Source organism: Fringilla coelebs, assembly GCF_963513975.1.
Source record: "Fringilla coelebs genome assembly, chromosome: 11".
NCBI classification, from domain to species: Eukaryota; Metazoa; Chordata; class Aves; order Passeriformes; family Fringillidae; genus Fringilla; species Fringilla coelebs.
The window spans coordinates 19,006,056-19,027,840 of record NC_140037.1 but is presented as its reverse complement, the minus strand read 5'-3'; the positions used below and the strand labels follow the sequence as shown (position 1 = coordinate 19,027,840).

The 21,785-nt window shown below is 48.0% G+C and overlaps 1 protein-coding gene across 2 annotated transcripts in view; it reads right to left on the bottom strand.

Annotated features, from left to right (window-relative positions):
- Positions 1-21,785, bottom strand: part of EDA (ectodysplasin A) — a 60,205-nt gene that overhangs the window by 11,189 nt on the left and 27,231 nt on the right. For both annotated transcript variants that reach the window (XM_084212989.1, XM_084212990.1), the window contains exon 2: positions 13,224-13,329. In XM_084212989.1, the coding sequence (XP_084069115.1) occupies positions 13,224-13,329 (106 nt within the window). The remainder of the gene's footprint in view (positions 1-13,223; positions 13,330-21,785) is intronic.

Genomic DNA, 21,785 nt, shown 5'->3' with positions numbered 1-21,785 from the left:
ACCTCTCCCTTTCCAAATGCTGCCTGTTCTCCTTTGAGGTCAAACCAGGCCCAGACCTTGGGAAGTCCATCCCCTTCTACTTTTCCCATATTTCAACTGAAATTAAAGATATATTTAAACTCTGATCCCTCCTTGAAGGAGTTGTCAGCTCTGTTCACCCCCTTGTTTAGGTGCAGGGAAGTTGGCCAGAACTGTTAATACAGAAAAGGATTGGGAGAGCAGGACAGGGTGGATGGCTTTGAAGGATAATAAGCATGGAATGAGATTCAGACATACAAAATATACAGTCCTATAAAATATCTATATCTATAGATATATATGGGAAATAATAAAGTGTTCTGGTGCATGCTGGAGGACACCTGCACGTGCTCAGCTGCTGCTGCTCAGCCAGGCAAGGCAGAAACACAATCCTAAAATGGGAATAACTCTGGAAAACATGGGGAAATCCTGCTGCCACTTAGTGAAGGGTTGAGGAAATCCTGGGAACAGTGAAGTCAATCTGGATCATCTGATACAGAAAGATAATTGAAATGAGAGGATTTCCACAGAAAGACTCCTGGAAAGGGCAATAAGTGGGCAAGTGAGCTCACCTTGGTGGCCACCAGCACTGGGAAAGGGGTGAGAGCACCACTGGGAAAAGAAGGAAAAGACTTGGAGGGCTTCATGAACAGTGCTGGCACATCCAAACTGCTCCCAAAGACCATGGAGTTGGGAATGAGAAGGTTTCCAAGGAGAAGCACAAGTCTGGAGGGGAACTTCTGGTTCAGAGTGAGCCCTCCTGTGTCAAAGGTCATGGCTGGAAAGTCTCTCTAAATCTGCCATTACCATTGGAATGATACTTTTGGTAATATTTTTGCCAAACCACCAAGGCCATCGCTGCTGCTGGAAACATTGCACCTGATCTGCTCCTACCACAGATATTCCCCTTCCCTGGACCTCCTGTAGGAAAAGCCCCTGACTCTGCTGCAGTAACTCAGACCAGCTAAATTCCTGATCACAGGACAGGATTCCCCCAGGAAAGATGGGAACAGGAATGCTGCACACTGGACAACCTGGCTGTGAGCAGCACTCCAGAGCTAGACCCCTCCAAAAGCTGATTATTCACAACAGGAGGAAATCAGAAAAGGAGGGAATGTGAAGACTGCAGGAGGGGTAAACCTAGAGGGAAAGGCACAAGCAGGAAAGATGTCTCTATATGATGACAAAAGACCTCAACCCAAACAGAGCCACCACAAGTGGAAGGCTCCAAACCATTCCAAGCCACTCCAAACAATTCCAAGCCCCTTCTAGCAGAAGCACTTTGGGTTCAGATGCAAACACCTCACTTGAAGCTGAGGGAAATACTTGCAAGAGATGAGTTTTTGGTGTGCAAACCCCCAGCTGTGGCCCCGCCAGCAGCAGAAGACATCTCCCCACGCTTCAGGGAGCAGGTTCCAGCCCCTGCTCCTGCAGCCATACCCTCTGCTGGATCAATTCCAAGGCCTTCAGAAAAATCCCAGATGGTGATGCAACTCAAGGATATTACATGTGACATGTTTGCTCTCAGCAAGATTAATAGAGTTGACTTTGCCCCCCCCCCAATCTCTCTTTCTGCACGCTACACACTGCTATGATTTACTCTAAATACAGAAATATCCCAAACTTCTTTAGGACATCTGCTGATATAAATAGGATATTAAAAAACCCCTGCATTCCCTTATTAGCTGTGTGTGTGGATTAACAAGAAATAGTTTAAATTCCTGCCAAACAGTTCCAACTGGTTTTATGGATGGGAACAGATCTTTGTAATTACGCTGATTTTATATCAAACCTATAAAAGGTTGACCATTATAGGAATCAGCCAAACAAAGGATACACCTAAAGAGGTGCTGAACATGCTGGAATTCCCAGTTGCCAAGAGCAGAAAAAAGCCATGAAATGCCACAACCATGTTTTAGCAGCATCATTTGATTCAGGACACGACATCAAGTGATGTTTTTAAGGTGCTCATCCAGGTTTGGGAAAGATACATAGCAGCAGCCATCAGTTTTGGGAATCCATCCATCCATCCATCCATCCATCCATCCATCCATCCATCCATCCATCCATCCATCCATCCGAGACTGTGCCAACCTGTTTTCAGCATTCATTTGGAATTATTGATCCTTCTCCTATTTCCTAGCACTGAGTTACTATGGAACATCCTTGATCTTCTTCCCTAAGTGTGACACTGGTCTGGGGACAGGTAAGACCAGGTAATTCAACTGAAGCACCTCTGTGTTTCCATCTCCCCTCCATCCTGGGAGAGGAGAGGATGGAGGTACTGAGGAATTATCCTCATCCCAGGTTCCAGATTAGAGACAAAATCATGGTGATTAATGAGATGTTGGTATAATCCAGAAACACCACATCACTTCTCACTCTTCCATTAAATAAATATTAAATCATTAAGTCACAGAATCATGGAACGGTTTGGGCTGGAAGGGACCTTAATGCTCATCCAGTCCTACCCCCTGGCATGGGCAGGGACACCTCCCACTAGCCCAGTCCAACCTGGCCTTGGACACTACCCAGGATGGGGGAGCCACAGCTCCATTGAAATCAATTCCAGCCCCACACCAACCACACAGGGAAGAATTCCTTCCACATGTCCAAAAATTGCCCCTCTTTCAGTTTGCACCCCTTTCTCACTGTCCTGTCACTACCATTCCTGATGATGAGTCCCTTTGTCTTGACTTCCTTGTAGGTCCTTTCAAACACTGCAAGTGATGGAGTCCCCATCCCTGGAGGTGTCCAAGGAAGGCCTGGATGTGGCACTCAGTGCCCTGGGTTGGTGATTCTGGGTTAAGTCCTACCCATCAACCAACCCTCCCATCCCCATCTGACCAATACCAAAGGTGGGAAGAGCAGCTTGGGTGTTCCTTGAGATTCCAGGTGATGATGAACCTCCTGCCATCTGGGGTGTCAGTTTTCCCAATGAACAAGAAACCTCCAGAACTCAGCACTTGCCTTTCCAGCACTGGTGCAGTGACATTCATTTCATTCTCATGGGCAGAAGAAATGTAAAGCTTTTCAAATATTTTTAAGTGTGGGGTTATTAATGCCAGATTCCAGTGGATTGGGGAAAGCTCCCAACACATGCCTAATCTAGAACATGTGGTTTCGGGGGAGGTTTGGAACCAATATGTTTTCAACATTTTCAGGAAATTTGGTCTATCCAGATGAAAGCTTCTTGGACCCTACTGAACTATCAGTCAGCGATACAAACACTGAAACAAGAGGAATATTTTCCCTTTTCCCTGAAAAAGAAAGTGCTTCTTTACCAACTCCAGAGAAAGCAATGGGTCTGCTGAAGAGCAGCTTTGGGATTATTGCTGCAGAATATTTAGAGAATATGATAAACGATAAATCTAGGAAAACAGCCCAGAAGTAAATCACATCCTGTCCTATAAATTGTGGCACATCTTCCGAGGGTGGCTTTTGGATGAGGAAGGGGGATCCTCTGCTGAGAGTGGAGGAAAAGTGTTGCCCACACTTAGAGGAACCCAAGCCAGGGGTGTGAACTAGAACTAACTTCAACAAATCCAAATACAGAGAATATGTTTGGTATGGGAATGGGGAGGGAACTCATGACACAAAGTAGGGGAAGAATGAAACTGCACTGTGGGATGTGGGAGTCCACAGGGCACAGCCCAGGACATTCCAGCTTTCCTCAGCCACCACTTTTCTTTCTCTCCCTGCTTTTGTTTCAGCCTTGTTTTAAAACTCCCTAAAATTCCCGTGTGAACACAGCCACCCTTAATGGTCTTTGCCTGGTTACGCCTTAAATCAAGATGCTCCTCAACAGCAGCCCACAAGCCAGAGCTCCCTCCCTGTCCCTCATCCAGTGGGATCTCGGTCTCATGCCATTCCCAGAGTCACCCAAGGGCCATCCCAGCCTGCTCCACCTGCACAACACAAGCCCCAAATTTCAGGAGTCTTTTGCTTTGTGTTGCCCTGCCCCACTGTGGTGTGAGAGGCTGCTGAATCCCCAGAAATGGCTTGGGGACAGTGACATTCATGACCCCTTGTGCAGGACTGCCCCAGCCCAAAGCCGGTCTCCACCAGCCTGGGAGATCAAGGACAGTTTGCAGCTCATTTTGGACTCTTCTGAGGCACTCCCTTGGCTCCATCCAGTTCTGAGGCAATTCTTAATCTCTTTGATGGACTTTTCGTGTGCCTCCAGGGGAAGTGTCCTGCACTGAGGTCACTCCTGGGGCTGCTCAGCCACAGGGTGTGAGAAGAGCTCGTGCCCCGGCACCAAGGGCTGGGAATCATCTCTCATCTGGTGGCTTAGGGATGAGAGTGGCCTTTGCTGCCTCCCTGCTCCTCTCCTCACATTCCACCAAAGGACAAACCTCCATCCATGTGTCATCCAGATGAGCAGATGCTGCTCCAGGAGCTCCATGGATCAGTAGCCTGCTCCCTCCCCATTCCTCTGATCCCAAACACCAGCCCCCAGCTCAAGCTCATCGGGCTGAAAACAAACGGAGGGAAGTCACAGCTCATCCCTGGAATCCCTGGAGAGACACGAGATGCCAGAGAGCCACAATCTCTCTTCTTAAACAGCTTCAGACCACGTAAGATCTCATCAGGAACAGGGTTTTTTTGCTGTTGAGAAAGTTTTTTTTTCTCCTGCCAGTACTCAAGAGATTTTTGCTTGGCTTGACAAAACCCAGGACTCCTTGGGGAATCATTTGGTGAAGCTCCTAAGGGCAGTTAAACTCAAATTTACAGATAATGCCAATAATGGCCGTAGGTTGTGATGTAGTTTTCCCCGATCTTTAATCATATTCAAAGGAAAAAATCTGATTACTGCAGATGATCAGAACCAAAGTGTGAACAGGAGACAGACCTAAGGGACAACCGCTCATCAACCTGATTTTTGCTCCAGGTAAAGGTCAAAAGGAAAGGACAAAAGGAGCAGGATGAATTAGTTGTCCTCGTGCATTCCACAGGTTTTTCCACCTTCAGGAGGATGATGGGACTCAAAGGGCACCAGGTGCTGTCTGAAGGGAGCTGCTGGAGCAGGTAGAGCCCCACCAGCCCTGTGTACCTCCTTCCTATGGGCTTTTGGCATGAGGAAAAATACAGGTGCAGGATTGTAGGAGAGCCAGGATGGAACAGCACCTGTGCTTTAGAGGTCTGTCACCTCTGCTGTCGCCTCTGTCACAGTGCTGGTCCCATTTAGGAGGAGAGGCTGGATCCAGTCACCTCCTGGGGTTCTCTCCACCCTACAACCTCAACTCTGCTCTCCAAGAGCCAGAGCTCAGCTGAAAATCCCTCCTCACTTCCTTGAGCAAGGCACATGTGTCCCTGCTCACTGCAACGGGAATTTCCAAGGCTTTACAGGACACAAGGAACAACCAAGGTGATTTACCTCCTCCACCCCATCCAGATCCACTGTAGGATCAATGGCAAGGCACCAGGACAGGCTGCTGGTACCAGAAAGGGTCTAAAAGAACAGCTCCAGCCTCTGAGTAGGTGCAAGAACACCACAGCACAAATGTGGTCACGAGCAAAGACAAAATCCTGCTCCCAATTAACTCCAGAGCCACTGTTGCTGGCAAAATCCTCTTGCACTGCCTCCTCAGAAACACAAAAAGCCAATCAAACAGAAATCTCCGCCCTCCTCAGCTCTGCTCCCACATCACCAGTCCCAGCCAAGTTCCTGGGGTTCACACCAAAACCTGTGGCAATCATATTTCATTTTCCACCCTCTGGCTGGCTCTGGAAGGAGGATGTGATGTGCCTTTTGTTTCCCTTCAGGCATTTCAGTTGGATTCCAAGCACAGAGCTGACAAAGAACATTCCCAGTTCTAATTCGAGGATCCCAAGGCTTTTTTTGGCTGCTGGCTGGAGTCACCAGGCTGATTTTCTATCCACCACTGCACCCTCTTGCTTCCTTTATCAATCCCACATATTTAAATCCAACAATTTGAAGCATAGCATTACAGCTGTGTTTTTATTTTGTTTGTTTTATTCGGTTGTTGCCTAACACAAAACACTCTGACATTTTCAGTCACATCCCACTAAGATAAACAACGAACATATGTCATGAATTCCAGCAGAAATGATTCCCAAGTGGGGCAGCAGCAAGGTTTGAAGTGGGAGTACGAGAGGCTCTCCCGAATTGTTTGCTGGATGTTTGAAATGAGCTCTACCCGTGGTTATCCATAAGGAATCGAGGGCAGGTGGGAGGAAACCTCTCTGACAGTCTCATCCCTGCAGAACTTGATGTGTTTTTCCTCCTCCCATCCATAATCCTGCCTAATTGGATGGAAAACCTCCATGGCATTGAGCAGCTGCCTAAGAACTGATGGATTAATTACACGGAAAAACGCGGGGTCTATATCCAAGGATCTGCCCGTATGCATCCACACGTACTTACAGCTGGATGAATCTAAAAACAGGGGAAAAGGAGGGGGAAAAAGGGGAAGGAGGGGGAAAAAGAAGGAAACCAAAGAGAGACCCCATCGCTCTTGTGAGGATTGGATGAACTTGAGAAGGGAGAAAAAGAAGGGAAAAAATGGGAGAAAAGGAATCCCTGGAGAGACTCTGCCACTCTTGGGAAGCTCAAGTGAAGTCCCTGCAGCAGCTGGGACACAGGGAATGCTGCCTGGCTCAGCCAACCCTTGCATTTATCCATTGAAAGCAATTAAGGCACTTCCCCAAATCCTGCTGGAATTAGTGGGATCAGATATGACTCCAACAATGTCTCCATACATCACGGCCAACAAAGCCCTCATGAAAACATTCAACCCCAGCCTCATTGACAGCTTCTTCCCCAAGGAATTCCTCACTGGAGCTCTGCAGCTCTGGGCTGGTGCAGCTGCTCTGTGACAGCCGAGAGGGTTCCAGCGAGTGCCCGGAGAGGGCACAGTGAGGACAATCACAACTGCCACCACCGGAGCAGCTGCTCCAGGTTTGGCTGTTCACAGAATCCCAGAATAGTTGGAAGGAACCTCTGGAGATCTTCCAGTCCTAGGCAGGGTCACCCTTTGGAGCAGGTGACACAGAAATACATCCATGTGGGTTTGGGATTTCTCCAGAGAGGGAGACTCCACACCCTCCCTGGGAAGCTGTTCCAGGGCTCTGCTCCCTCTGTGGAAAGAAGTTCTTCCTCATGTTGAGGTGGGACTCCTTGTGTTATAGTTTATGGGCATTGCCCCTTGTCCTGGAGCCAAGCACTATCCTCTGACACCCTTTGGAGACATTTGTATGGATTATGAGATCCCCAGACAGAAAAACAAGCTTATTCATCCCAAAATCTGCGTGAGGAGGATCCTTGCGGTGGCAAGGGCAGGAATTGACAGGGAGCTCAGGTGGATCTGATCCAGTTTCACAACAATTCCTCCACTTGGAGCGACCAGACGGGCCTGGAGCATGTGCTGAGCCTGCAGAACCTCCCTGGCTGAGGGCTTATCCACTGAAATCAAAGCTGAGCTGCAAATCCGCCAGCAGGGAGACAATGGAGCCTCTTATGCTGTGAGAAGGGAGCAGCAGCTTCCAGAGGAGTCCGGCATTTCCAGCGCTCGGTGCAGCTCAGCTGCACTCACATCTCAGCTGCAGCCACATTCCTGCCCCTCTGGAACATCTGTTCTCCTCTCATTAGTGCTGGCCCTGTTTTGTAACACAAGGAACTCTGTGAGACTCCTGAAGCTCAGTGTGTGACCCGGGGCGTTCCGAAAAGCCCCGGCTCTCAGGAGTGGAATTCAGACGGAATCACCAGTCACTTCCAATAACGTCGCTGGCTGCTCAAAGTGCAGCTGGAAAAGGAGATGAGCTCTGGTCAAGTTTGAGCGCAGACCCTGGGAGCTCAGAATCCACCCACAAGTGCAGTCAGGGCAAGTGTCTGAAAGTGCCACTGAGGTGACAATGACCAGAGAATTCCTTCTCATCCTCAGCAACTCCAGATCTCCCAGCGGCCACCCCACGGCCTCATCCCAACCAGGGAAGGACAAACACCCCCAGAGAAGCTCCAGGGATGGACCAGATCAGCAGCATCTCATCACAGCTTTGTAAACTTCCAAATAATGAAGCAGAGTTCCTGCTGGAACAATCCAGATCCCAACTGGAAGGGCTGCTGAAGAAGCCAGGGGGCAAAGGGAGGTTGTGGATGGGTCAGGACACACCAGCCATTATTCCACTGTGATCTGGACACCACACAACTTGGGCCTCTCCCAGCTTTTCCTATTTAACATCCAACTGGGACAGCAACACAGCAGAGCTCAGGGAGGAATTCTGGACTTCAGCACAATCACAAACTGGTTTTGGTTGGAAGGGACCTTAAAGCTCTTCCCATTCCACCCCCTGCCATGGGCAGGGACAACTTCAACTATCTCAAGCTGTTCCAAGCTCTGTCCACCCTGGCCTTGGACACTTCCACAAGCATCCACAGCTTCTCTGCACAATCTGTGCCAGGGCTGGAACAGAGCTGGAACCAGCATCTAGACACCACTCTGGGTTTTTAGGGACAAGACCTTAAACAGATCCCTGTTATCATAAGCCTGGGAATAACACAGAATTAGGGATATGTAAATAAGCTGCAGCCTTAATTTTATCACAGTAATAACAAACACTGACAGCAACATCCCAGGAAAGGGATGAGTTTATCCCTAAAGATTAAAACATCACATTATTCCTAATTTCTCCCATTTAGGGGTAAACCACAGAGAAATTCTGGGGTAAATCAGTAAGAACAAGCACTTTGTGGTGAGCCTTTCCTTCTGGGACAGTCTCCTGTGCTCCAGGATCCAGGAAATGTCCAGTATTTACTGCGTGCTCATCACCATGGTTTCGGAGCACAATAAGGCTCTATCGCCCTGCATCCATCTGTGTTTCTGGGAATGTTGGGGCTTTGGGAATTGCACGGGGCCAACACAAAGGCACCCATTGTTCTGGAGGCAGAGGGACGAACCTGCCCTTTCCACAGGAGAGGAAGCCAGCAGGAAAAGTTGCTATTGTGAGCTGGATATTAAAAAAAAATGCAGAAAAAATGTCTGATTGCATCGTCAGTGCTGCTGGGTCGGGAAAGGGGCATGGCTGGGACAGGGCACCTGTGGGATTGATTGGGGGCTGCCTGGGGGGAGCCAGGCACCCCCAGACAGACTGGCATCAGCTCCTGCTAAACCATCCCAAAAACATCCAAAATCCATCCTAAACCCACCCTAAAAGCCAAGTTGGCATCAGCTACCTACTAAACCACCTAGAAACCATCCTAAATCCATCCTAAAAGCCAGGCTGGCATCAGCTACTTGCTAAACCATCCAAATTCTACCCTAAACCCACCCTAAAATCACTCTAAAAGCCAGGCTCTGGCATCAGCTACTAAACCATCCAGAAACCATCCAAAACTGATCCTAAAACCACTGTAAGACCATTCTAAACCTATTCAAAACAAACTCTAAAACCATCTTAAAACCACACTGAAATCACCCTAAAACCACCAAGCAAATCCTAAGAGGGTGAAACTGGAGCCATGTAGCTGGAGCATCACTTCCAAAGTTCCAGGTAGGAGCAGGGATGGGGAAGAGCTTTAAATCCCCCAGAATTTCATTTTCCTTTCAACCCAAAGCCATTTGCAGTGCTGGAGTTCTCCTCCAGGACTTTCCTCGGCAGGAAGAACTGCCAAAGTAGTAGGAACCAAATTGTTGTTAGCTTAAGGCCAGCCATCTGCTCAGCCTCTTCCCAGCTGCCATGCTCCCAATCAAAGCCTGGAGAACAATCCCTGATGTTTCTCACCAAGCTCAATATGAAAAAAATCTAGGAAGGAAAAAAAAAAAACAAAACAACAAACCAGCAACCCTAAACCCAAAATGCAAAAAAACCCAGAAACCAGGAAAGCAGCCCGGCAGGGATCTAACTGGGAACAGAGATGAAAGTAGGAGAAAAAGAAACTATTTTATTTGTTTAAAACAATGTTTTTTAAAGAGTCCTATTGACATCTGCTTTGTAAATGCTCTGTCATTATTTATAACCTCCAGAGCACGGAATTGTCTCTGGAGTTACAACCATGCTACTCCCAGATTTTGGCTTTGTTAGCAAAGAGCCAGCAGCATTTTTACTGGCACTCTGGGAATAGAGATCTAACATTTCATACCCAGTTTATTTAAAAGTGGACTAATTTAACATCCTTGATGGTTCCTTTTAGCACAACTGTTGCTAATTAGCAGCTCCAGAATGATTTGTTCATCTGGGAGCAGCAGCAGTTCCACAGCAGCATAAATACACCAGGGCAAAAGGGAAGGAGGGGGAAAGGAGAAAACAGGGAAGAGGCATTGGAGAGGGGCAGGTTTTGGAGAATTAAAGGAAAAGAAGCAACAGGTGGAGATGGGAACACTGAGGAGAAAAGAGGCAGAAAAAGAGGCAGGGAAAATCCTGGGCCTTGAGAAGCTGGAAAAATTGGTGACAGTTTTTAAAGCTGTGCAAAAAGTTGAGTCTGGTGGCATGGAGTGGAAAGTGGCTTCAAGACAATGATCCCAGGACTGGGACAGGCACCAGCCCCCAGTTATCCCATGGGATGCCCCAGGGCTGAAGGGATTCAGGGACAAGCAGAGGGACCTTGGCCAGGACACGACCTCGGCTGCTTTAAGTGGCCCCAGGGCAATGTGGGTGCAGGGCCACAACCCAAAATTAAGCAAACCCAACCATAAAACATGTCAGGGGTCAGAAGGCTGGAACCAGAGTCCTCCAAGAAGGAGCCCCTGAAATTCCAGAGTCCTGCTGGAGAGTGACAGGACCCAACTGATGGCTTTGCACACAATTTTCCTTGGATTTTTGAACAAAGAGGCACCAAAGCAGCTTTGCTGCTCCCATGTCCCATCCCTGTGGCTCCGTGCTCTGGGCACAGCCAGGACCATCACCCTCCCCTGGCTGCACAGAACCAGCTCTGCCCTGTCCCAAAATCACCTCTTTCACTCAAAAGGCTTGAAAGCAAATCCTGCAAAAAGAAAAAGCTTTTGGGAAAGGAACCACGTTCTCCCTGATGTTTAGAAATCATCAAAGCCAGCCTGTTGCTGGTACCAGGATGAGCAGGACTGGAAGAGCTGGGAAGGGTTGAAGCAGCCTCCCTCCAGCCCCAGCCTCCATGCTCAGATCACTTTGGTCTTTCCCTGCATGTGTAAAAGCACTTGAAAGTTCATAAAATTAATTCCAGACAAATATTAGCGAGGCATCAAGTGGAAAGCACATCTCCTTCCTTCTGGGAATTTATAGTTCAGCCACTTTTATCTTCGGGAGGCTCTTTGGAGATCAAAGATTTGATCAACTTTCCCTTTGCGAAACTCACAAAGAAAATGGTGTTATCAGGACCATGACATGATTTTATTTATTAGTTTAATGATTCATTGCCCTGCTCTGACAGCAAGATTCCTTCACAAAGGTCTAAAACAAACAGCCTGAGTTCCCCAAGGCCGTGGCTCTGTTTGTTTCTCAATTTTATGGTTGTTACAAGGTCAAGCCCTGCCCTGACAGCTCCCACTTGTTAAGCGCAGCTCTAAAACCACCACGGCCAAACGTAGGGCAACCACTTGCCAAAGCCAGAGGGACACGACCTGTCACTCTGGCAGTTTTCCCCATCTCCACTACCTGTGTGGTCAAAATCCCTAATTTTCAAAAAAACACAGGTAAGAATCACAGGATCAGTGGGGCTGGAAAAGACCTCTGAGACCGCTGAGTCCAACCTGTGACCAATCCCAGCCCAGAGCACAGAGTGCCACGTCTCAGTGTTCTTTGGACACCTCCAGGGATGGGCACTCCAAACCTCCCTGGGCAGTCCCTTCCAATGCCTCACCACCCTTTCCTGGAAGAAATTCCTCCTGATGTCCAACCTGAGCCTCCCTGTCCACAGCCTGAAGCCATTCCCTCTTGTCCTGTCCCTGTTCCCTGGGAGCAGAGCCCAACATCCCCTGGCTGCTCCCTCCTGTCAGCAGAGCCAGAAGGTCCCCCCTGAGCCTCCTTTTCTCCAGGCTGAGCCCTTTTCCCAGCTCTCTCAGCTACTCCAGACCCTTCCCCAGTTCCACTCCCCTCCCAGGACTTCATAAGGGCGGAAGTGCTCTGCATTTCTGGAGTGACTCAACTCTGAGCATCCAGGGAACATCAGAGAAATCAGGGACAGGAATGCCAGTCATGAAAGGACAACACTGGGCACAAGGGTGATGGGCAAAACCCTTGCTAGACACCAACCTTCAGCCTCCCTATCTCTCCTCAGCAGCTCTCTGCACATCTGGCAAGGCAGAGGCAGCCTGAGGGATGAAGTTAATCCCTCCCAACATCTGCCAGCAGCGCTCCATCAACTGTGCTCGCCTCCAGTGGGAACTTGCTACTACACAAGCAACTGGTGAAGACAGTGGGATAGATTTCAAGGAGACTGGGAAAAGGACTGGGATGCTGCCTGAGCCATCTGAGCACCAGAGCGACACCAGCTCCAAAACTGAGAGCCCACAGGGGGCTGGAATCACTCAGAGAGTCTGCAACAAATGCATCAGACTTGTCAGCATTCTGGGCAAGAGGAATCCAGGGAGTTTCACCGAGCCCTTTCTTGGAGCAGGGCCACAGGGAAATGCTTCTCCACTGTGAAACTGCAAAGGTTTCAGGGGAGATGGGAAACTCACAGAGCTGGACTGGAAAACTAATGGTGACAACTGACTAAGGACTTGGGCACAGAACTTTTCCAGAATCCAGTCCTTTCCTCTCCTTTAAAAGGTGATCTGTTCTTTCCTGCAATATGGAAGTACAAGAGCTCTTCCAACAGTTCATGCTTCTGTTTTTGTGTCATGACAATCATGGAAAGTCAGGACTGGAAATCAAATTCCTCACAAAGAAATCAGGAACCTTTCTGCTCTTCTAATCCGAGCTTTGTACAACTTTGCCTTCCCTTCACACAGGCTTTGACCCCACCTGAGACTCCACAGCAACTCAAAAACCCCTTAAAGCAGTCACCAGTTTGGGATGCAGATGTTCCCAGCTGTTTGTTGGATTGTGAAAAGCTCCATGATGATTTAAGCAAAGCTGGGTGTGCAGGACAACAAATAATGGGAAACAATTACCAGTTAAAGCCTTAAACAAGCACAGTTCTAGGAGTCAAGGATGGAATTCCTAAGCAGTATTAATTCACACAAGTCCTACAGCTGCAAAAATCAGAACTCCTGGAATTTCTTATCTGGGAGGGGAACAAAACCAGTGAGAAACTGAGCAGGACTCACCGTCGGGCCCTTCGCTGCCTTTACTCCTTTTATTCCGACGGACGCGTCTCCCTTCTTCTCCAACGTGCAGCTTCTCCTCGGGGTGAAAGAAGTTCAGCAAGGCCAGCTGTAAGGAGAGGGACAAGTTTAAGCATCTCTGCACAACTGGCTCAGCCAAGCTGAGAGATTGGAGCCTAAATGCCAAATCCTTTCCAGCAGGGATGAGCAGGAGAGACGAGGAGGACACGAGATGGCTGCTCACGGATCTCAGCTCATCCAAGTGCCCTTGGAAGCAGTCTAAGTCTTGGGAAAACTCCACCTGAGAGGTTTCAGTATGGAGAATCCTTCCCCCAGAGATGGGGGACTGCAGGCCAGGGCTGCAGGGAGACCTGTGGCTGGAAATAAGCAAACAACTCAAAGGCCCATGCGATAATTCCTGATTTTTCTCTGCAGAACTTGCTCAATCTTGAATCTCCTTCTCCAGCATTACTCACTGCCAGTAAGTTTTGCCTCTCTCAACCTCTTCTCTGCAAGCCTCATTAGCTACTGAGATTCAAAGGTCTTCAGGGACCTTTAAATCCAACCCAATATACCACATAAATTAACACTTTAAACCTACAGCAACATTTGTAACACGAGATTGGCCAGGAGGCAAAAATTTTATGTAGTGACCTCTTATTCAGGAAAAAATTACTGCTGCCTTAAAAAGTCTTTAACAGATCAACATCCCGACCCAGAAATTGGAATTTGGGGTTAGAAAACAGGATCCCAGCTACCCCTGGGTGCAGCAGCTCATCACCAGTGGCATTTTCCTGTTATTTCCACTTCATAAAAAAGGGAAGTCAAAGATCAGTTAGGGACCAAACACCTTCTGTGTGTTACTGCATCCAACAGCCAGGGCTGCTCCGACCAGGATGGAGTTTTCTTGCTCAAGAAACCCGATATGCTTATTTCAGCTGTAAACACACAGCAAAACAAAAACACAGCCCGAGACAAGATCCAGGAGGCTTCAAAAAGAAGCCCCAAAGGTTATCGAACCCATCATTGTTCTGAGAACAAAACCTGGGGCATCAAAAGCATCTTTGAAAGAGCAGAGAAGAACAAACACCTCCCCTGAATTGCCAGGCTCGTTAAGCTCCAGCCCATAAAAGTCCCTATCAAGAGCAATAATCGCAAAAGGCCCTGGCTTTTCACAAGCCCCAGGGCTCTCACCTCCCCTCTCCCTCCCATTCCCAAGGTATTTCCCAAGCACAGCTCCTCTCCCAGCCTCAGCATCCCAGTCCTTCACACAGATTTTACATCTGCATTCTGCTTTACTCCAACAAGCTCAGCTGCAGTCTCACAAATTGAAATGTTTGGAAACCCTTTAGTTTCCAAAGAAGAACCCCCAAAGCATTTCTCAAATTCCCAATCTGTTGCTATTTCCCTCTGTCCCTGTGCAGGCAGGTCTGCAAAATTCCTGGGTGTTTGTCATTGCAATGATGTCATGGCTGAAAGGACCCAGAAACGCTGTGGGAAGATCTGGGATCAGCTTCCCAAAGCCCCACTAATGGGCTTTTAAACATCCCTAAAAGGCAATGATGAGTAAAGCTTACCTGCCCAAGGAATGCCAGTTACAGGGTTGGATGGACAACTGAAGGTTTTAATTTACAACAAGGAATAAAGGGCGAGAATAATTCCCAAAGCACCACGTTCCCAAAGCTCCCACATCCCACTGCACTGCCCCAGGTGTGGAACACTGGAGGATTCTCCTGCAGGTGCCACCAGCACCTTTCCTGACACACCATGGCACAGCCAAGGATGAGAAAAAGTGAATTTATCTTTAAACCCCTGATTGAACTCACGTTGAGACACTGCAGAACTAATTGAAGGAACAAATTGCATTATAATTTGGGTTAAAGTGTCAATGAAATCCTCAGTGTGGCTTTGGAATGCTGTTATTGCCTGGATCATTACTGGATTTTACAGAACAGGGTAAGAGAGGCTGTAATACGAATAGAGGCTGTTCCTCCAGGCTGAACCACCCCAACTCCACTGCTCCAGGTTTTAACCTGATGTCACTTGTCACTGACCACTCAGAAAAACACTAAATTTTGGCTAAAAGTAATCTGTCCATTAACCTCTGTATTTTTAGTCAGAAAGAAAAATGACAGTGAGGGTGAATGACTGCATCACATTTTTTACTTAGAAAACAAACCCATAAAAGCAGCTTGTGACTCCAGTTGTCAACACAGCAGCTGCTGCTTTGGGATACCCACCATGAAACCGTGTTTTCCAGGAGCGGTGACACACCCCACCTGGGAATGGCCACAACCCATGTGAGCAGAGAGAGGGGCCATCCCCAGGGTGGACCTTCCACAGAGCTGTGAATTACGCAAACAACAGCACTGACCCTCCAGTGACTGGCACGGAGGGCTCGGGGGTCCTGCTCAGGATGGAGGGAATGCTCAGATCCCTGGGAAGGCCAGGGGCAGGGAAAGGGTGACCAAGCCTCTTGCAGCCATCCAAGCTCCCAAAGGCCAAGTGCCTCTCAGGGGACTCAAGGGCCCCGTTGTTCCAGGGCTGCAGCTGCCCGAGCTCGGGGATGCTCGGCCATGAAGGGCTGTCTGTGTCCGGCTGGGAGTCGCTTTTTCCATTCACCACCCCCGAGACAGCAGTGATCTATTGGGAAGAAATTCCTCCCTGTCAGGCCCTGGCACAGGTTGCCCAGAGAAGCTGTAGTGCCCCTGGATCCCTGGAAGTGTCCAAGGCCAGGTTGGGTGGGGCTTTGAACAACCTGGGATAGGGGAAGGTGTCCCTGACACGGCAGGGCTGGAACAAAATCATCTTTAAGGCTCCTTCCTTTCTCTGTATCAACCCTGGGCTCATGGGGTGCCTCGGCTGTGCCACCTTCTGGGGAATTCTAAAAGGAATTCTTACCTAGTCCATGATTTCACTGAAACTCCTCGTCCTCAAAGTCACAGAGAACCGATTCTCTCAGCTCACTTTCACAGCCAGAGAATTTTTCAGGAGTCAAGCACACACAGCTTCTTTTTTGGGAGCAGGTATTTTCCTTGCACAGTCTAAACAATCCCCATTTCCCTCCTCCTCCTAAAGTCCTCAAATCACCCATAATTTTAGAAACACCGTGGATTTAATCAAGAGAATCACTATAGGATGCAAAAAGGTCAAAAAGCCAACACAGGAAAAATCCCAGGGGAAGGCATTCCTCAAAATAACCTGGGAAACAATAGCACAGGCACTGCTCGCCGGAGGGAATCGGATCTGCCTCGGTTTCTCTGGGCAAAATGAAGCAAAACAAAGGCACACAGAGCTGGTTTTCCCTGCAGAACCTGCCTGGGAACATTGGACAAAGCTGCTGGAGGATGGATGTCAAGGGAGCACAGCAGGAACTGCCAAAATAACAGGGCCTCAAACTCATTTGTGGGATGGACATTCTACACTCCAAGTGTAAGTAAAGGATACAGAAAGGTATTATCATTTGTCATAAAATAAAATATTATTTGTCTTGTCATTTCAGGCCCTTGTCAAAAGTCTCTTGAAGAGCCACTGGACACCAAGGGAATCTATTTCCAATGGTCAAACAGCCTCAAAGGAAGAAAAGTGGAAAAATATAACCCACCCCATGCAATTATGCACAAAGGGTGGATTTTTCCTTAGGCTAAGTTGGTAGGAAGAACGAGTGTATTCTTCCTGCAGAAGGAAAAAACACCCAAACTTTCAGGTGTACAAGGCCTTTTGGGTGAAAAGTGGAAAAAACCCAAAGATTTTCTGCCTCTAATGGCTCCAAATTCCTCCAGACAAAGCAAGTCCAGCTAAAGATGTCATCCAGAAGCCACAGCTCAATGTCTTAAAGCACCTCAGAAAAAAAGCATGAACTCACCCTCTTGCACGAGTGTTTAACAGGATTGCTAAAGTCAAATTCCCTCTTCCTTTGCAGTTTGGGAGATCAGCAGTGTGAGGAGCCTAAGAACCAGCCCAGGCTCTGCAGCAGCATTCTCTGCAAGCAATATTATTGTTTCTCTGGTGCTCTCAAGTTCAGCCTGTGGTTCAAAGGAGCAGCTACTTGAGTATCAGGCCCATTGTCCTCCAGAGCTTTGCCTCTGGTCACACGTGGTACAAAAAAAAAAAAAAAAAGATCAAGTAGATAATTTATATTCCACCAGCTCGGAAAGAAGCTCGAGGAGTAGCTTTGCTTTATTGAAAAGAAACCCCATCCCACATATTTTAAGAATTGTTTTTTGTCATCGTTTCTTGCTCCTCATAAAAATGCAAGGAGCATACGAGGGAACAATTCCCATTTCAACGTGACAGAACTTTGACACCATGTCTTGTCTGCAGGACAAGCCACAGCCCTGCCTGCAAAACTCGTGGAATGTCATCAATACCATGAGGGGAGGCCCAGAGATGGAGAGAGCAGAGCTGGTACAACCTCCACTACCCACCTTCCTCCCCAAACCTGGTACTCCCAGCTGGCTGTGGGAACCCTTGCCAGGGCTCTGGAGGTTCCACACCACAACAAACCCATGCCCTCAGCTTTGCCTGTGTGAAGCTCCAGTTTGGTCCTCACCTTCAAAACGCCCAGAACTCCTCTCATCCCTGTTGCTTCATCTCTGTCATCCTTCCCTCCCAACTCCAGCCACATTCCTGCTCTTTCCAGCTGTTTATCCTAAAGCCCAAGATCCCAGAGGCACAATCCTTCACTCTGGAGCTGATACAAAATCCCAACTCTCCTTCATTCCGATCTGCATTCAAGGATCCTCACTGGTTTTCAGACACAACAGGGAACTTCAAAAGCATTTTCCACCCAAAGCTGTTCTGTAATCCCAAACCACCAGCGATGCAGGGAATGGGTTGGACTCGATAATCTTGAAGGTCTCTTCCAACCTTGTGATTCTGTGCTAAGGAGCTTATCCAGGCAGGAACTTTGGCTGAGAGAAGGAACTGAGCCCTGGCCCAAGCAGGAGCTGTAACAGCAGAGCCAACATTCGTGGGGAGCTTCACAAAAATGACAGCCAAGGAGTCAAGGGAGTATTTGACCACTAGAACAGAAATTACCTTGGACTTGGAGATGGACCATGGAATGCCATGGATTGGGGGTACAGCACCTGCCAGTGGGCAGAACTCTCATCCCAGCACATCTACACCCTGAAGATGCCACCAGCACTTTTGGGAACAGGATTTGAGATGCTGCCAACATGCTGAGCACTGGGTCAAAATCCTCTCCCACGGACTGTGCAATCCCAGTTTGGAGAAGGCCAGGGAATGACACTCTGGGTCTTCCAAGCACTCCAGTAACAGACACTGACTGGAGATCAATGGAAGAGGAGGGAGCAGGTTTTCCCAGGATTTATAGGTATTTTACATTCATTACCCAGGAAAGCCACGGTGTTTTGCAGGACAGAACCCTAAATCCAACTGCCAGTTCTCAATCCAAGCCAAAGCAATGGACATAGGGAATTAACTGCCATCAGAACAATTAAAACACCTTATGAACTTCCCTTCAGATCCAAACTCTTCCCAAAACCTTCTCTCTCCCTTCCTCTCCTTTCCATGTGGAACTGGGCTTTAAGCAGACCTATGACAGCAGGATCACATCCTGCAACTCCAAGACCAAACAAGAATTTCCTCCTTTCCTCTCAGCCAAACCTTCCTCAGCTCAAACTCAGCTTAGTTCAGTAAGCAACCTCCCAAATACTGACATTTCCACCACTGACCCAACTGAACACACCACTTGACTTTTACTTTCAATCAGCTCAGGGAACCTGGAGCAAATGCAGGTAAACCTGGTAGGTAAGGACATGGCAGGGGGGCAGGCAGGTGGACTTGCTCCTCATGGGAGGAGTGAAACGCAATTTTGGTAAAGTGAGGTTCCAGCATTCCTTCAGCACAGAGAGAATAACCTGTGGAACCCTCAGAAACACTTTCTGTCCTAAACCTCCACAGAAAATTGGTTTCAGCACAAAATGGAAACAGGGCCACAGTCCAAATCCCTGGATTCCACACACCCCACAACTTTCCCTGACTCAATCACCGAATCACCAAATCTGACACCAAACCAGCACCACCTCAAGCCTAGAAGACCATGATTTGTTAAACAAGGCTGTTTATCCATGCATTTGTCTAAGACACCTTTCCCTGGAGCTGCCTTGTGCTGGAGGGGAGGTGGTGGCTGCCACAAGGACTTTGATGGGGGGACAATGCCACGGTGGTGGACACGGCTCCAGCTGAGCAACGGCTGAAGCTTCCCATTCCTTACACCTGCTGGCACTGAAGGGAAAGCTCAAACACAACCCAGATGTGAGCAGAACAAGGTCAAAGCTGAGTTTAACACTGCACATGAAGACACCTGCAGTGAATTTTTTACTGGTAGCAGGAATAAGAGATTCCTGCTGCAGGCTCCGGGTCCGGCACAGCAGAGCCGCGGGAAGTTCCTCGCTGGGAACAGGCTGGTTAAATGCTGAGAGGGATCAATGTCAGCAAGGTAAGGAACTTAAATCAGTTCCTTTTGCCTCCCAAGGAAATCAAATTTAGCTGTGAAGCAGCGCCAGGCAGGGATCTGCTGTCTATTAGCAGGAATTCTCAGTTTTTCACATTTTAATTAGCTTTTGTAGCCCTTTTCAGGCCAATTTTCAGCCAGCTGGGCTACGCCCCCCTCCAGATGGAGGTCATGGGTTCTTCTCCTTCATTCCAGCAGCAATTCCTTCCTTATTTGAGCAGTTATATTCCCAAAATATTCATGCATTTTCTAAAACGCAGCACACACTTGATTTGGGGGAACTCAACCCTCAGCAATTCCATATCAGCTATATTTCCTCCTCCTTCCTCCAGATGCACCATTGCTCTTGCTCCTCATGACCTTAAGCTTCTCCAGCACATCCAGAACAACATGAGGTCAACAGCACAAGCCTCCTCAAGCCAGAATCCCTCTTAAAAATATTCCCCAAATCAGGAGCTGCTCCAGCCAAGAGCTTCATGGCCCTGCTGCTTCCCTTGCAGCACCTCTGCTCCCTGCAAAATTAAGAACTGGGCTCTCTCCAGCCTGAAATCATCCTTGGGGTTCCTCCTTAGGAGAAAAACTCCTTTTGCCAGGTTTGAAAACACTTTTTGAAATACTTAGAAGAACTTAGGAATACTCAGAAGGTCCTACTAGTCACGGCAGGAACAATGACCTCAATTGCTTCCACAACCAACATGACATGGACCATAACACATACAGGGACCACTTCCAGAGGATGCTCTGGATCACCTCCCATGAAGGTGCTTCTTTGCCACCCAACTCCTTCAACTCCCACCAATTCCAGATGTTTTTCAAGAGACAGGAGCACTGAAATCCCAACATCTGGGACGAGCAGCTGATTCAATGAACAGTCCTCTTTTTGAACCCATCTCCAAAGCAGACAAACACTCCAGGTGGCCAAACCACCTCTTCCTGCAGGAGGTGATCAACCAGATTCTGCTCTGGAGCTTTCCTTTGGGAATGTGGCTGCAGGATCTAAATTTATGGCATTTTTAAATTCTCTGGTATTTGGCCTTTTATCTTCATTCTATATAACCCCATTGCCTGGAGTGGGACCAGCTGCAGCAAAGAACTGGTTTGGATTCACTCATGGAGATAGATCCATCGGGGAGAAAGTTACAGGAGAACATCTGTCAGACACTGGAACTGATGGACTTCATTCTGCCCTTGCTCTTAGACAACCCCTCCTATTGGGTTTTGAGGGATAAAATCTTAAAAAATCTTCATAATTTTTAAATATTTCTGCTGTTCAGATAATTGAGCTGTTTAAGGAGGTGTCCACGGCCAGGTGGGACGGGGCTTGGAACATCCTGGTCTAGTGGAAGGTGTCCCTGCCCATGGAAGAGGGGTGGAATGAGATGAGCTTTGAGGTCCCTTCCAGGCCAAACCACCCTGGGATTTCATAATTCTATGATAAAATTTTAAAAACATTTTTCCTTGCTCCATAACAAACCAAGGACTTCTTGTCCGAGTGTATTTTTCCCTTTTCAGCACAAGGGCTTTAAAATCCTCTTTTCTCAATCTGAATGTTAAATTTGGCCTTCAGTGGGGAATAATTTTAATGATGTTTTATTGGGAGAAGAAGAACAGAAGGGAAAGAAACAGAAGGAGGGAATCAAGTAGTCCAAATTGAATTGAATTAAAATGAAAACAAGTCTGCTGAAAATGTAACACCCACAAAATAATGCATCCATGAAACAGTGTGGATAAACAGCCCACTGCAGCAACTGGGGAATAATCCAATTATTACCCAGCCATCCACATCAAGAGTGAAGGTTTTAATGGCAATTCCCACACCTGCAGGGATGCATGGAATTGTGGTGGGAGACAGTGACTGCCTGGTTAATGCTATACATTAATCTGCTCAAATAAATTACGCTCTGTTGCCTAATTAATCAGATCCCCTGCAATTAACATCAAGGAGCCAATGACCTCATGCAGACAGGATTAAGAGCTCTGCAAGGCTCCATTCCGGGCACAGCCACGGGAACAATCCCCGCAAGGCAGGGCTGGGTGCAGTGCCAGAGATGCTCCTTCATGCAGGAATTGCAAAACTCCAGATC